General features: G+C 43.3%; 1 protein-coding gene across 11 annotated transcripts in view; it reads left to right on the forward strand.

Moving 5' to 3' along the window:
* The first annotated feature begins 250 nt into the window (after positions 1–250).
* GAB1 (GRB2 associated binding protein 1) overlaps positions 251–13,406 on the forward strand; it is a 94,620-nt gene continuing 81,464 nt past the window's right edge. For 8 of the 11 annotated variants that reach the window (XM_082281688.1, XM_082281691.1, XM_082281693.1 and 5 more), the window contains exon 1: positions 251–659. In XM_082281688.1, the coding sequence (XP_082137814.1) occupies positions 588–659 (72 nt within the window). In that variant the 5' untranslated portion in view covers positions 251–587. Of the gene's footprint in view, positions 660–2,314; positions 2,357–9,635; positions 9,728–12,767; positions 13,080–13,406 lie in introns of those variants that run through there. The other 3 variants (XM_082281698.1, XM_082281689.1, XM_082281690.1) reach the window with 3 other exon arrangements.

Here is a 13,406-nt window from a genome sequence, read left to right on the forward strand (position 1 = left end):
CGCGAAGGGGAAGGCGAGGAAGGGAAGGCAGGAGTGCTGCCGATCCCCTCCTCCCAGCGCAGGGAAAGGAGGAAGAAGGGGAAGGAGCGACCCGGGGAGCCGCGGCGGCCGGCGCTGAGCTTGGCGGGTGGGCGGGAGGGAGCGAAGCCCCCCGCGGCCCTGCCCGGCGGGAGGGTCCCGGAGGTGCGGGGGCGGCGCCACCGGCGCGGGGCGGTGGCTGGATCCTGGATCCTGCCCCGGGACGCCGAAGTTGCGGTGGGGCGGCGGCTGCCCCTGTCGTCTCTCCCGATGTCTGTGTGACTTGGGGAGGAGGAGGCGGCAGGGGGGACCCTCCCGGCTCAGCCCCGCTCGCCGCTCCGCTCCGGCGGGCTGTTGTGCGAGACAGACAGACAGACAGACACACACACCCCGCTCCGCGTCCCGCCCCTCGCCTCGCAGCCCCGGGAGGCCGGGCCGGGCGCGGTGCTGCCGCCGCCGATCGCGGCTCCCTCGGCCGGGCCGGCCCGGGCACCGCTGCCGTAGCCGCTGCCTGAGGAAAAGAAGGAGCAGGAGGCGGAGGGAGCGCCCCGGCGGACAGCGGCGCAGCCATGAGCGGCGGGGAGGTGGTCTGCTCGGGCTGGCTCCGAAAGTCCCCGCCGGAGAAGAAGTTGAAACGCTACGTGAGTGCCCTCTCCCACTCGCGAGCCGCTCTCCCCCTTACTCCCTTCCTTCCTCCCCGCTTCTCTCCCGCGGGAGCTCCGCGCTCGCCTCCCGCTCTCGCCGGCCCGGCCCGGCCTCCCCGCGCGGTCCCTCCCGGCCGGGCCCGGACGAGCCGCCCTCCCGGCCGCCTCCCCGTTCCAGCTGGGACTGCTGCACGGCACGTCCCGTGCCGCTTCCCCAGCCTTTATTTTGCCTTTTCTTTTATTCCTACTTCCTTTATTTTCTCTTTTTCTTTTTAATTTTTTTTTCTCCTTAAAAAAGGGGCGCCGAGCGGTCAGATGTTTCAAGCCTAGCTTTTATCGCCTTTCCAAGGGAGTCGGGTGAGGGAGGGGGCGGAGTTTTCCCCTCTTCCCTCTGAGTCCGGACTCGGTATATATGTGTTTTTAAACGTAAACACTTGCCGTCCTGGCGCTGGTGCCCGATCCCTGGGAGGGCGAGGGGTGCCCCGGTTCCGCGCCGCTCCCGGGGGGATCGCACCTGGGGTTGGTGGCCCGGAGACCGCGGGAGCGGGGGATGCCCCGGGAGCGCTCCCACTGGGGCGGGGGGAGCTCTGCCCTTGCTCTCCGCACCGGGAAAAAGGAGGAGGGAGTTGTGAGAGAAGTGCCTGTGTCTTTCCCGAAGTTGTTCCCTCTGTTACTCGGCAGTGGCTGCGCTCGCAGGGGCTGCTGCGGAGCGGACACCGCGCTGCTGGCAGGAAAATGGAGCGTGTTTGCTGAGCGGGCAGATTCCGTGACAGGGCACAGCGGAGCTGCGGGGCCGCCGGGGAGGCTGTCAGGTCACGTAGGAGGGATGGGTGATGCCAGGAGTCATCGCTGCTGGCTGAGCCCTTTCTCATTGGCACCCGGCTTGTTCCGCGGCATCTGTGTAATTGGGACAAAATGTTGGACTTTTTTTTTTTTTTCTCCTTTCTTTCTTCTTCTTCTTCTTTTTTTTTTCTTTTTTTTCCCCCCAGTGTTTTTGATTTGGTGGGGTTTTTTGGGTTTGTTTTTTTAAGAAGCTAAGCCTTCAGATTTATTTGAGAATCTGTGAATACAGATCCTAACGTGACCATGTTATTTTTGTCTATTAGCGATTAGCAGCCACTTCTCAAAGAACTGTTCTGGGTGGTTTCTTAAATGCCAGGAAATTTGTGAAATGAGACTCTATTTAAATAAAAAACCCAGTATTGGGGGTAGTCCATTCTCTGGTTCCCAGTGGCAAAAATCCTGTTTGTGCAAAGGACACAGGATCAGACGTGCGAAGGACACAGGATCAGACTTGCAAAGAGAGCATCCTGATGGGCCATAGCAGGGTTCTGCTTCCCTGCTGAATTGGACATGGACTGTATTTTTGGCTGATTCTCCATGTCTATGTGTATATTCACAGGATGCCTCTTTACCAATGTGTAGAAATTAAGAGCACTATTGATGTTTTTTAAAACTTTGAATAAATTTTCTGCTCAAACTCTAAATCCCATGAAGGTTGGTGTCTGTAAGCAGACAGAGTTTGCCCTCCTAAATTGATCTCAAAATTCAGTCTCTAAATATGCCAGCTTTTTTCCTTGTAACTGCCCCTTCAGTGTATTTATAACTCCACTTCCATACTGGAATTACACCAGAACCTTTCAGGGGAAAACCATGACTACAGCACTGGCCAAGTGGTTCTCTGTCCTAAAGAGGTAATTCCTTAATTTTCACTTGCTTTTTGAGTAGGCAGAGTATCAGGGTGATAATACAGCTAACATAAGGTAAGACAAGCTTATGTTAGCATGATTTGGTTTAACATCTCCATGCGTTGTAGGCCATAAGGTCATGAGTTTAAATCTTGCATGTAATTTTTGACTCTTTTTTTGCATGTGTAAAAGACAGGTACAGCTTAGAGAAGGACTTAAAGTAAAATTCCGCCTGGTTGTCTGTAGTGCTTGATCAGTTGTAGGCTGAAGGCTGACGCTCCCTTCAAAGACCTAAAAGTGACCTTGACATTACAGTTGCGGTCTTCAAGCAAACAAAAAGTTGACGTACTTAAGACGATGAACTTTAGCTGAGTACAGTGGCTGGAGAGTTGGCTGGTGCTCCCTGTAATTCTATGCTTAAGCAAAGGCACAGCAGAGAGCTGCCTTTTCCAAAGCCATATTTTATGGTGGTGGTATTTCAAGGGGCTGCACCAGATGAAAAGATGGGAAAGTGATTTCAATAGGAAACTGCTTTTCTGCAATGCATACTTTTCACATGTATATATGGAAAATTGTAACTTCGCGCTCTATTAGGTCTTGCATGCAAGTGTTGGGGCAAACCCAGGTTACCACCTCGGAATGGAGATTAAAAGTCTGAAATTGCAGTCAAATATGGTTTCAGTTCCTAGGAAGGGTGCAAAGGAGCACTTTGAAGCTAGTAGATAGACATATGTTTCACAGGGACTTCAATTTTTAGTTTGAAACAGTTGGACATGGTATTGCAGCTAGCTTATACTCATTTTGAGGCTAAAAAAAGTAAAAACCCTCCAACCAACCCTGTCCTGCAGGTGGAATAATCAGATTTCCTTGTGTATGCCTTAATGCCATGAATGCCTGTTTCCCCTCTTAGGAGTTCTGTTCTCAAGCCCTGTTCATGTGGTTTTGGTTAATATTCTGACAGCCATTGGCACCTGCTGTCAGTTCCCTGGAGCTGGTGTTCAGAACAGTTTGTTTGAGGGAATAGACTGGACATTTCCAGCAGCAGATGTCTGAGGAAAGCACAGGTAACTTTTGGTGCTGGTTGGGGGTCCAAGTTGTGGATTTAGCAGAGGAGAAGGAAAAGGGAGCTGGGGCTAAATCCTGCACAGCTCTCCACAGCCTATGCTGTGGTTTCACGAGTACATGAAAGAACTTGTTTGTGCAGAGAGATAGAGGACTGCTGAATTTCACAGCTTCTGCTATCTTCTTGTGTGTTTTTCTTTTTTCCCTTGTTCTGTTGCCTTCAACTTTGCAAATATTTACGTGCTCACTTTAACTTGCTGTGATTTTTCTGTCCCCTTATTTTTAAAAAATGTAATTGGAAAGCCCCTTTCTCTGCATCTGTCCTTTAAAACATGATAGTAAACCTTGGCTTCGTGGTTTTCTGCTGTGTTGCAGCTCTGCTGTGCACGTGCCAGTTAAAATAGCTGATGTATTGTGGTGGCAGCACAGAGGGTTTTTTACTGCTGTTTTGCTATGAAACCACCAGATATTTAATCACAGCTGTCCTTGGTAAAGCAAGAAAGAAAAGATTGAGGGAATGGGAATAAGTCTTAAATTCTTTCCTAGAATGACTACACTTTTGTCTGGGGTAGGCTAGGGCTCAATAGGGCAACTGGATGTGCTTTAAATCACAATCTTAGCGTTGATGGTTGGTTTATGGAACCAGTTTGTAGAAAGTCTACTGATGTAGTGTAATAATTCCCAGTATTCTGAGGGAATCTCATCAATGCATATAAATATCTCAAAGGTTGGTGCCAAGAGGATGGTGCCAGACTCTTTTCAGTGGTGCTCAGTGACAGGATGAGGAGCAATGGCCATAAGCTAAAACCGCAAGAAGTTTCACCTCAACGTGAGGAAGAACTTCACACTGAGGGTGGCAGAGCCCTGGAACAGCTGCCCAGGGAGGTCATGGAGTCTCCCTCTCTGGAGACATTCCAACCCCACCTGGACATGTTCCTGTGTGACCTGCTCCAGGTGACCCTGCCTTGGCAGGGGGCTGGACTGGATGATCTCCAGAGGTCTCTTCCAACCCTAACTGTTCTGTGATTCTAATATGTCCTACTTATAGGGGAATACATTTTATAGGATAAAATATCAAAAATATATCAATATAAAATATCAAAAATACCTTGTGTAGACGTAACACTTTTTGGGATAAATTGGTTCAGATTTTTCTGTATCTAATAGACTTCCCTGTTCTTCTTCTTAGAGTTCGTAAGATGATTTTTTGAAAGTAAATTAGGAAACCTTAATTTTGATGCAAGTATGACTAAAAATCCTGTGGTTATTTGACTATTCCTATTCATAGTGCATTTTGTTATTTAAAAGCAAGGAGTTTAAAAATGAGAAATGGACTTGATCTCCCTAGGATGTAAGGGACACTGATAGGATTCAGACAAGGCTACACATACCATTCTCTTACTTTCTAATCTTTTCAGTTGTAGAGAGTGACTAAAAAGGTGCCAGATTATTAAGCTAGTTATTGATGTTTAAACTAAAGGCTCAGATAGCATAGGTAAGAAGTGGAATATTTTGCTGTGGTTTTGTTTGGCAGTTGCCCTTTGGCACTAGTCACATAGGTGCATCTTCTGTCTTGAGTAATACCTAAATGTGCTAAGATATGTAATGGTGTTAAGAAATGTTATATTCAGCAGAATAGTTGTAATTTTGTAAAAGCTGCAGTGCCTGACCAAGGCGCTTTTTCTGGAAGACACCTGTTTGCATTAAAGCTTTTTTTGTGACCTTTCATCAGCATAGTGAGGAAATTTAAGGAGCTGGTTGGTTTACAGGAAAAAAAAAAACAAACCAAAAACCAAGATGATCTTGTCTGACACATTCAGTGCTGTCCACATGGAGCTGGGTCAAGTTAAGTTAACTAAAGACAGATGAATATAATCAAGTAACATTATGTGACATCTTTTGTATTCTGAACTTGATTGTGCTTGTGCTACTCAAGAAGTTGCTGAAGACCTTACAGGAATTAGTGTTCAGGCAGAAAACTTTCCTTCTGGAAGGAGTTCTGACCTTCCCATTCTGCTGTGCGCTGGTCAGAAAACAACAGTCTGACTTTTGATCCTTTCAAAGATGGGTTAGTAAACACAGTGTTTTTGTTGATTACAGAAGGAAGTTGTGTTGTTTTGTGTGCCAGCTGAAGATGCTGATATGATCTTGGGTATGACTGTAGGGCTGTAGCTACGTCCTGAGCTTGCTGTTGGGGTGTAAGGCTCACTTGAAGAGCATGGAACTCATCATACAAGTGTTTGTCATCTTTGACAGGACGTCAGCAGCTGGTGTTGACTTTGCTGCCAAAGCTGCAGCACTCTTAGTGCTTGACCTGCGGTGCATGCTCTGAATTAACTACCAGAGGATGGTTGCAGAGGGTAAGAGCAGGCACCAGCATATAAAACAGATTAAGAAGTCTAATATATGCATAGTAAGATTATCTTCCACCAGTTGTTTTAGTTTTTATGTAGTTTACCATACTATTAATTTAAACATTTCTGAGCTTGGGTGGCCAGATGGTACCTGAACCACTTGAATGCTTTTTTTCCTTGGTGTAAATAGGAAAATTGGAGACCTGATTAACAGAAATTGTCCTGTTCCTCTTGAAACGCAGGTGAAGTACTGGAGATATGAAATAAGAAAGATATTCTAAATATGTTAAATGGTGTGAAAAATATTTCCTAACAGCTGTTAAATAATAATTTGAGAACACAGTAGCTGAGAAATGAAGGAACAATCACATTCTGACTTTTTGTGGATAGTTCTCAATTGGATGTATAGCAGCTTATAGATACCCTTTCGCTCTGCTTCTGTGTTTTGATAAGTCTGTTAATGAGATTGAGTGCAGCTAATCACAGGGGATTACAGTTCAATGAGAAACTAACAGGGAGCAGGGAGAGGAAGTAGGAATAGAAATCAGTGTCTCCCACTTTCTTAATGCTGAATAGTGGCCACTCCTCCATGTGTGCAGAGTCTTGCAGCATTGAATATGAAGTATAAGTAACATATGTACTAAAGAAGAGAAAATAATGAATTACCATGAATTTTATTTCCAGTTATACTCAGATGAGCTTGTTTTGCATGCCTTTTAGTCAGTCATCAGCCCAAAGCAGCTGTGTGAAATGTCAGTTGGATAAATTGAGAAAAGAATGTTTTATTGGACAATTTAGCTTTAAAATTATGTTTTATTGGACAGTTTAGCTTGACTGCCAAAATGAGCATCAATTCTGGAAACCTTTGGTAGAGCTGGTAACTCTTTCAGCTGAGAGGTAACAGTCCCTTATTTGGAGAGAGAAGAAAGTGACAAACAGAACTCTTTCTAGTGTCCTTTTCTCTCCCTCTTTAAGTCTTAAAAATCTTGGAATGATGATTTGGTCACTTCTGAGGCATGTCTTATTTTTGTCGTTTTTGACCTAACTTTTTGATCACATTAATCAAATCAAATGCAGTCTTCTACAGACATTTAGAAAACATTTACTCCCCATTAAATTTGATATGGCTTTGATAGAAGTCTTTGCAAAAAAGTGAAAGGAACATCAGTGATTCAAAATTTAATTATTTTAAGGAAGAGGATAAACTTGTGGATTGTAGATTACTCTGGGTTGAGTGTCTTATACTTCTTTAGTCCTGCTCTCACTTTTTTCTAGTCTAAAAGTAGATGCCACTGAACTATATTGGGTGAAATACTTTCCTAAATCAAGAAGGGGATTGCAGCTGATGAGGTGCAAATTTTGTTTTGATGTAGAGCTAAGATTCACCTCCTTATTTTTTCATCCCCACTTTTGCAGTGTTGCAGTGACAGACTTCTTGAGACCTTTTCAAAATTACCTTAATGTTTTCTGTGCTTCAGTGAGTAATCATTTTATTGGCGATAGAAGCAACTTCAACTGTTGCAATTTTATTGCAGTATTTCATTAGGAGGGACAAACCTTATGTCTTGCAAATTACTTGAGCAAGGCAGGCAGAAAGATCACACAGAAAGGGATAATCTTGTCAAGGCGGGTAAGTGTTGTGTGCAGGTGAATATTGTAGTACAGTGTAATTTGCTGCTGTTTTAGAGATTCTAATGTGAATTCATCTCCTTATATGTGCAAACAACTAATTCCAAAGGAGTACTATGTTTTCTATGTTTTTCTTTCCCTTTTCCTTTTTTTTCCCCTTTTCTTTTCCTTTTTTTTCTTTTCTTTTTTTTTTTTTTTTTTTTTTTTTTTTTTTTTTTTTTGGAAGGGTGGAGGGAGGATTCTGCCATCTCCCAGCTGCAATAAAGTATTGTTTATTTTCAATTCCCCCTTTATCATTTCTTGATTAGGTTTCTACATTGGTTCTTTTATGAATTCTCTGGCTTGTTTGCTTTAGGAAAAGCGTTCATAGTTGCACAAATATTGTTAGCTTTGTAAGTATTGTTCAGTGCAATATGCTAGTTGTATTTTTGAGCTTTTTTTAAAAAAAAGAAAAGTACCCTGGCTTCCAATAAAAGGTTACGTAGCATGTTTTTTGTACTTGTGTTTGCTTCCAGCTGTTGACAAAGGTTTTGTTTCTCATGATGAACTTTTGAAGCTCTTCAAAACGTGCCACAGTGCTTTTAGTTTTAAAAGTACTCTTATGTTACGTAGTATCTGACTGTCTCCCTAAGCAGTATCCAGCGTGAAATGTTTACAAGGTAACTTTCTGTGAGAGGAAAGAGACCGTCTTAACTGTTGAACTCTCTAACCATCTTTTTCTTGGTGTGTTTTTGTTTTTTAACTGAGGAGAAGGAATGTATCTAATTGCTTTTTATGCCCCAAAATTACAACTTTATGATTAAACTCCCTGAGGTTATGGTGACGCATTTTTCTTCCCTTTTTTTTCCCTGGTAAATGGCAGTTATTTGGGGTAAATGGCAGCATGAGTGTTGTCTCTCTTGGAACTGGTGGCACAGCAACATGTAATTAAAAAGGTCAGGCAGTTATGTCCCTGTGGCTTGTGTATTACTATATATAATATCTGTGCATAATACAAATAATTCTGTTTAAAAACATACCTGGAGAAAGAGGTGATACTGCAGCTAGGAAACTGCCAAGATCCAGCTTCTCACTTCAGGACAGCCGAGTTTAGGCTCCACATCAAGAAGTGAAATAAATGAAAAGCTTTTGCTTCTTTTTATTTTGTACAGCAATTTCTTGGCAGAGTGTTTTAAGAATAACTACGTTTTTTCAGGAGCTGTGCTTGTTCTTTTGTCTGAGGATTTCTAGGAAAGCTTTTCCCTCTCTTGTGTTTTTAAAAATGAGGCAATTTTTGCCTTCTGCCACAGGCTGGCTAGCTCAGATGAAAAACCTTGCTGTGGGGTGCTGTGCAGGCCTGTGGCTGTACCTGGTGACTGGGGGTGGTGGCCAGGCATTGGGATAACCTTGCCTAGCAGGAGAAAAGCAACCTTGTCCCTTTGCCTGTTCCCCACACAAGAGTTTTCCAGCCAGCTCGCTGGTGACATATGGGTTGTTCTGCTGCTTTAGAAGTGAAAACAACACCAGATAAGCGCTTCATGGCAGTGGAGATAGTGGCTGTCACAAAGTAAATCTGCTTCCCCACCCACTTCCCAGCACAGCCAGCCTTGGGGCAGGGTGATGGCAGATGTGCTCCCTCCTTCCTCCTGGGTAAGCCTGTCTCCACCCCAGGAGGAATGCCATGGGTTTCAGTGGAGCAGGCCAGGAGGCTCTTCTCTCTGGGGCTACAGCCACCGCCAGGCTCTTCAGTATTTCTGCCTCAAAGGAAAAGGGGGAAAAAGAAAAACAACACAAAATTAGACTTTGGTTTATTTTGCTATGTTGTCTGGGGCTTGGGATTTAAAAGCAAAATAAATCCTCTGTAGGTGTTCATTGCTGACAGTAGGAGTTCCCAGGATTAGATTTGGAGTACAGAATAAGGATACAGGAAGCTCTTCAAAGACAGTTAATACCCCTGCCTTCAAACAGACCTTTGATGCAATCAACACATACTAATTACAGTCCATTTGGGAGGGTTATTAAAAGGGTAAATACACAAATGATATCAGATGAAAAATGGATTTTGAGTTTCAAAATGGAATGATACCCATTTATAAAAAAAAAGGCAATTCTGAAAATTATGTGTCAGTTTGTCATTTTCCCTTTGTATGAAGAATAACTGCACTGAGTCACGTAATGTGTTAGACAAATGTTCCCAATCACACTTAATGCATGTTTCTGTTACAGTTTTCTGACGTTTGTGTTTCCATGTAGATTCTTAAGCAGGATCAGATGTAGTGGAGAAGCTGCACCTGGTTTTGGGATAGTGCAGGGAGAATTGCTGTTTTGTAAGGAATCCATTTTGAAACCAGTTGTAAGTCCATATACAGAACCTAACAAACATTTATGATTTTTAAAAATGTGCATGCATATCTGTGATCCTTAAAAATAGGGTAAGGTACTGACAGCAAGTGTGTCCCTTTCAGCAAAGACTGAAAAGTAAGGAGCTTATTAGGAGAGAGATGGTGAGTGTAATTTATTTGATCCTCCTAATGGTTATTATAAGGATTGGTATGTTTGTTTCATCAATAAACAACCAAGAAAGGGGATGTCAGAGTAATGTATGAACTTGATGTGAATTGACAATTTGTCTTTGCATTGCTTAATTAAACAAAAAGAGAGGGCAGGGGGAATGAGGAGAGTGATTGGAGTGTAGTTTGAAACAGAAGAGACTGGTGTTTTCCAGGACAAATGAGCCATGTGGTATCCACACTGGGAATGCAGAAGATTCTGGGGAGGCTTGGAGAGAATCCCCCAGCTGTAAACATGAATGCTTGGAGGTCTGGGGTGTGATAAGAGGAGACTTCTAAAATGTCATGTTGTAACTGGTTCCTTTGGTTCACTTGTGCCATCCAGTCTTTTCCTAGTTCTGCTGATGTGCAGGAAGTGTCAGAGGTAGGCTATGAGTGTGATGCCATCTGGCAATTCTGCTTTCCTAGAAAGTAGTGATCTATATGAACTTAATTTGAGATTTAAGCCGCAAACTGACAAAAACTTATCCCTTTTGAATCTATTACTTGTTACATAATTCTATGACTTCTTTTGGTGCTCTCCATGACAGACATGTTTTTTCTTTCAATTACATGTTACACTGGGTGATGTTCTCATGGTGGCATTAGATAAACTTGTTGTTTACAAAATCCTTCCCCGTTGCTAAGGGAGATAACGTCAGTAAGTTCAAGAGTAGGGATGTCAATAAGTGTATCTTCCTGAATCTTGCATGTCCTTGCATTTCCATTCACTGTTTGTATGCAATTGTTGCTGAAATTATTTGCATCATGCTGTGTGACTAAGTTTTGCAGTCTAATGGCTTGTTACTCAGTGTGAAATAATGCCCTTGAAGCTCAAAGCTGAGGTCATGTCATGCTCTTAGTTATGTCTGTGTGCACAAATGAAGTTAAATTGCATAAGCTTCTCAGGACTATGAGAAATAACTAAAATGACTCTTCACTACCAAAGATCTGTCAGCAGAGAGGACACACTTGTATTCACTCAGGAGTCAGCCATTACTGAAACAAAACCTGTCTTTTCTTTTCTGGAGTTTTGGAGCAGGGAAGGGAGAACTGGGGCAGGGGGAAGATCTAAACTGAAGAGTATCATACAAGTGACCCATTAGTGTAAATTGGGAAACTTAACCCTGGTTTCTTCCCAAGGTAATTTTGTCCCAGGACAAGTAACTACAGGGTTTTCTGCTATGGTGTGTACTTCAGTGCTAAGTTAATTCACAGTCCTTTGAATTTTTCCGTGATCTGATGGCTCTGTTTGTCTATGAATCACTGCAGCTCCAGGAAAAAAAAAAAAAAAGCGCAGGAGTTTATTGTCTCATTTATAAAGAGAGTGACAGGAAGATCTTTACTGATAATATAAGGGAGGCACCACTATCATTACATAAATTTGAGAGTGTTCTTTGGTGGAGTTTTCTTACAGTACAGCCATAACTCACTGTGATTCAAATCTGTTTGTTTGCTGTTTTAGCCTTGGCATGGGCGTGTTAATAATGCAGATTGTTACTGCTGTTTAAGAAACTTTAAAATTCTGCTGGGATCTAACAAACTGTGGATAGGAGGTGCAGAGTTGTAAGCAGCACTGCTGAGATTGCTTCCAACAACTGCTGGGAAGGCAGTGCTATTCCCATTGGGGTGCTTCTCTTGCCTTCTGCTTACGGGAAGAGGTTTTCCTATCAGTCTCTGCAACCAGCATCGGACAGAGCTTGTTCCCACCTCCCTTAGCTGGCTGGAAAATGAGCTCTTTGATCCTTTGCTTTGGGTAGTTGTTGTTTAAAGGGAGGGCAGATGGAATGCTCTTCTCTGAAATCTCAGTCTGCTTACATAAAATAGGGAATAAGGAAGACTGTGATCTGTCCTTTCCAACTGGGAGACTGAGCTGGACAGATGTTTCTTACTCAGTGCTGAGGAGGAAAGTCCCTGGCTAGGGGCTCTAGAATGAGGGTTAAAAGGTGAAGGAATCCCATGGGGGCCTCCTGCTGCAATGATGGCTTCAGCCCTGCAGAAGTGAGAGCAAAGACGCAAAACTTGTGTCTCTTCATCCTTTCCTCCTCCTCCTCATTCCTCTCATTGCAACTACTTTGTGTTTATTTTCCTACTTTTAAATTGCATAATTTAGTTCTTCCTGTCACTTCCTAATGTCTGAATCATAGGTAGCTCTTCCTGCCTGCAGTAAACAAACATTTTACTTCTGGCATCTTTCCAAACATTGAGATTGTGTTTATGAAGGTGGAGGGGGTCCCTCTGGCAGTGTGTTTGGGAAGCTAATTCACTTGGGTACAGGTTGGATAAGCTGCTTACTGCATGCTTCTGTGGCCAGCTGACTTCCTTGTCTTTCCAGTCTTCCAAACTGATGGAGCTGCTGGGCTGATCAGGCTGAGCAGGTGAATGGTAGCGGATAATAAAAGCAGCATATAAACAGTGGGCTGTGAGCTTCTGCAGTTAATAACAGTAGCAGGCAGATTGCCTCAAGTCTTGCTGCTCTTGGTGGTGCCCCTTGGCTCTCTCACACCTGGCATGTAGGTGCAGTGCTGAGGTACATGGTGTGTGTCACCTAACCAGTCACTTGGGAGAAATGCTGCCTGGTCTATCACTCGGGCTTTCCTCATTTTTTGGATTCTTTCACTGCAAGGCAAGAAGATAACACAGGATACTTTAGAGCACATGCCAGCCTCCATCAGCCTGCTGTACATCTTAGACCGCATTTGTAAAAGCTGCAAAATAAGAGTGTGTCATCCTCATTTTTCATGTTATTACTTCTCTTTCTTAGCTTTGAAAATCCTTTATTTTATTTTATTTTATTTTGTTTTATTTTGTTTTATTTTATTTTTCAACCAACTGTGACTCCAGAATGATGGAGAGAAGACACAGCTGACACCCATGGAGGCTCCCCACCTCTCCTGTTGCATTTGCACTCTCTTTACTGATTTCTGTCCTTTATGAAGAAAATTCATCTTGAAACATCATAGACCAGCCTCACAATGTGCTGAACAATACAGCTCCTGTGCTGCTTGTGGAACTGTTAAATGGACTTCACTTGGTAAATGGAGACAGCAGAGGAAAGATCCAGTCCTTGTTTCGGCAACTTTGCATTTGTACCTTCCTACCCATCTGTGCCTCCTCATTTCCCTCTCTGGTTCTTCCTACTAAGATGGCAAGAAGGTGAGAATAAGTCAAATATGTTTAGGACAGATTAGATGAGGTAAGAACACCCTGAATATTATGCTGACTTAATTGTGCTTTCTTGTAAAAGAGAGAGACAGAGAACACCTTTTTCTTAAGTTACAACTTACCCTGACTTTTCTGACAGTGTTGTGCATAGCATGGGAAGCATGTTCTCCATGCAGAAGATCTAAAAAACCTACTGAAACCATTTTGCAGGTTGTGCCAATAAGACAAAGCCATAGAATATTACTCTAGCCTAGTTAAGTACCAGTTTCAGAAAAGACAATTGAAGCAAAAGAGCCCTGCTATTACATGTCATAGGAA

Source organism: Coloeus monedula, assembly GCF_965178545.1.
Source record: "Coloeus monedula genome assembly, chromosome: 5".
Classification (NCBI taxonomy): domain Eukaryota; kingdom Metazoa; phylum Chordata; class Aves; order Passeriformes; family Corvidae; genus Coloeus; species Coloeus monedula.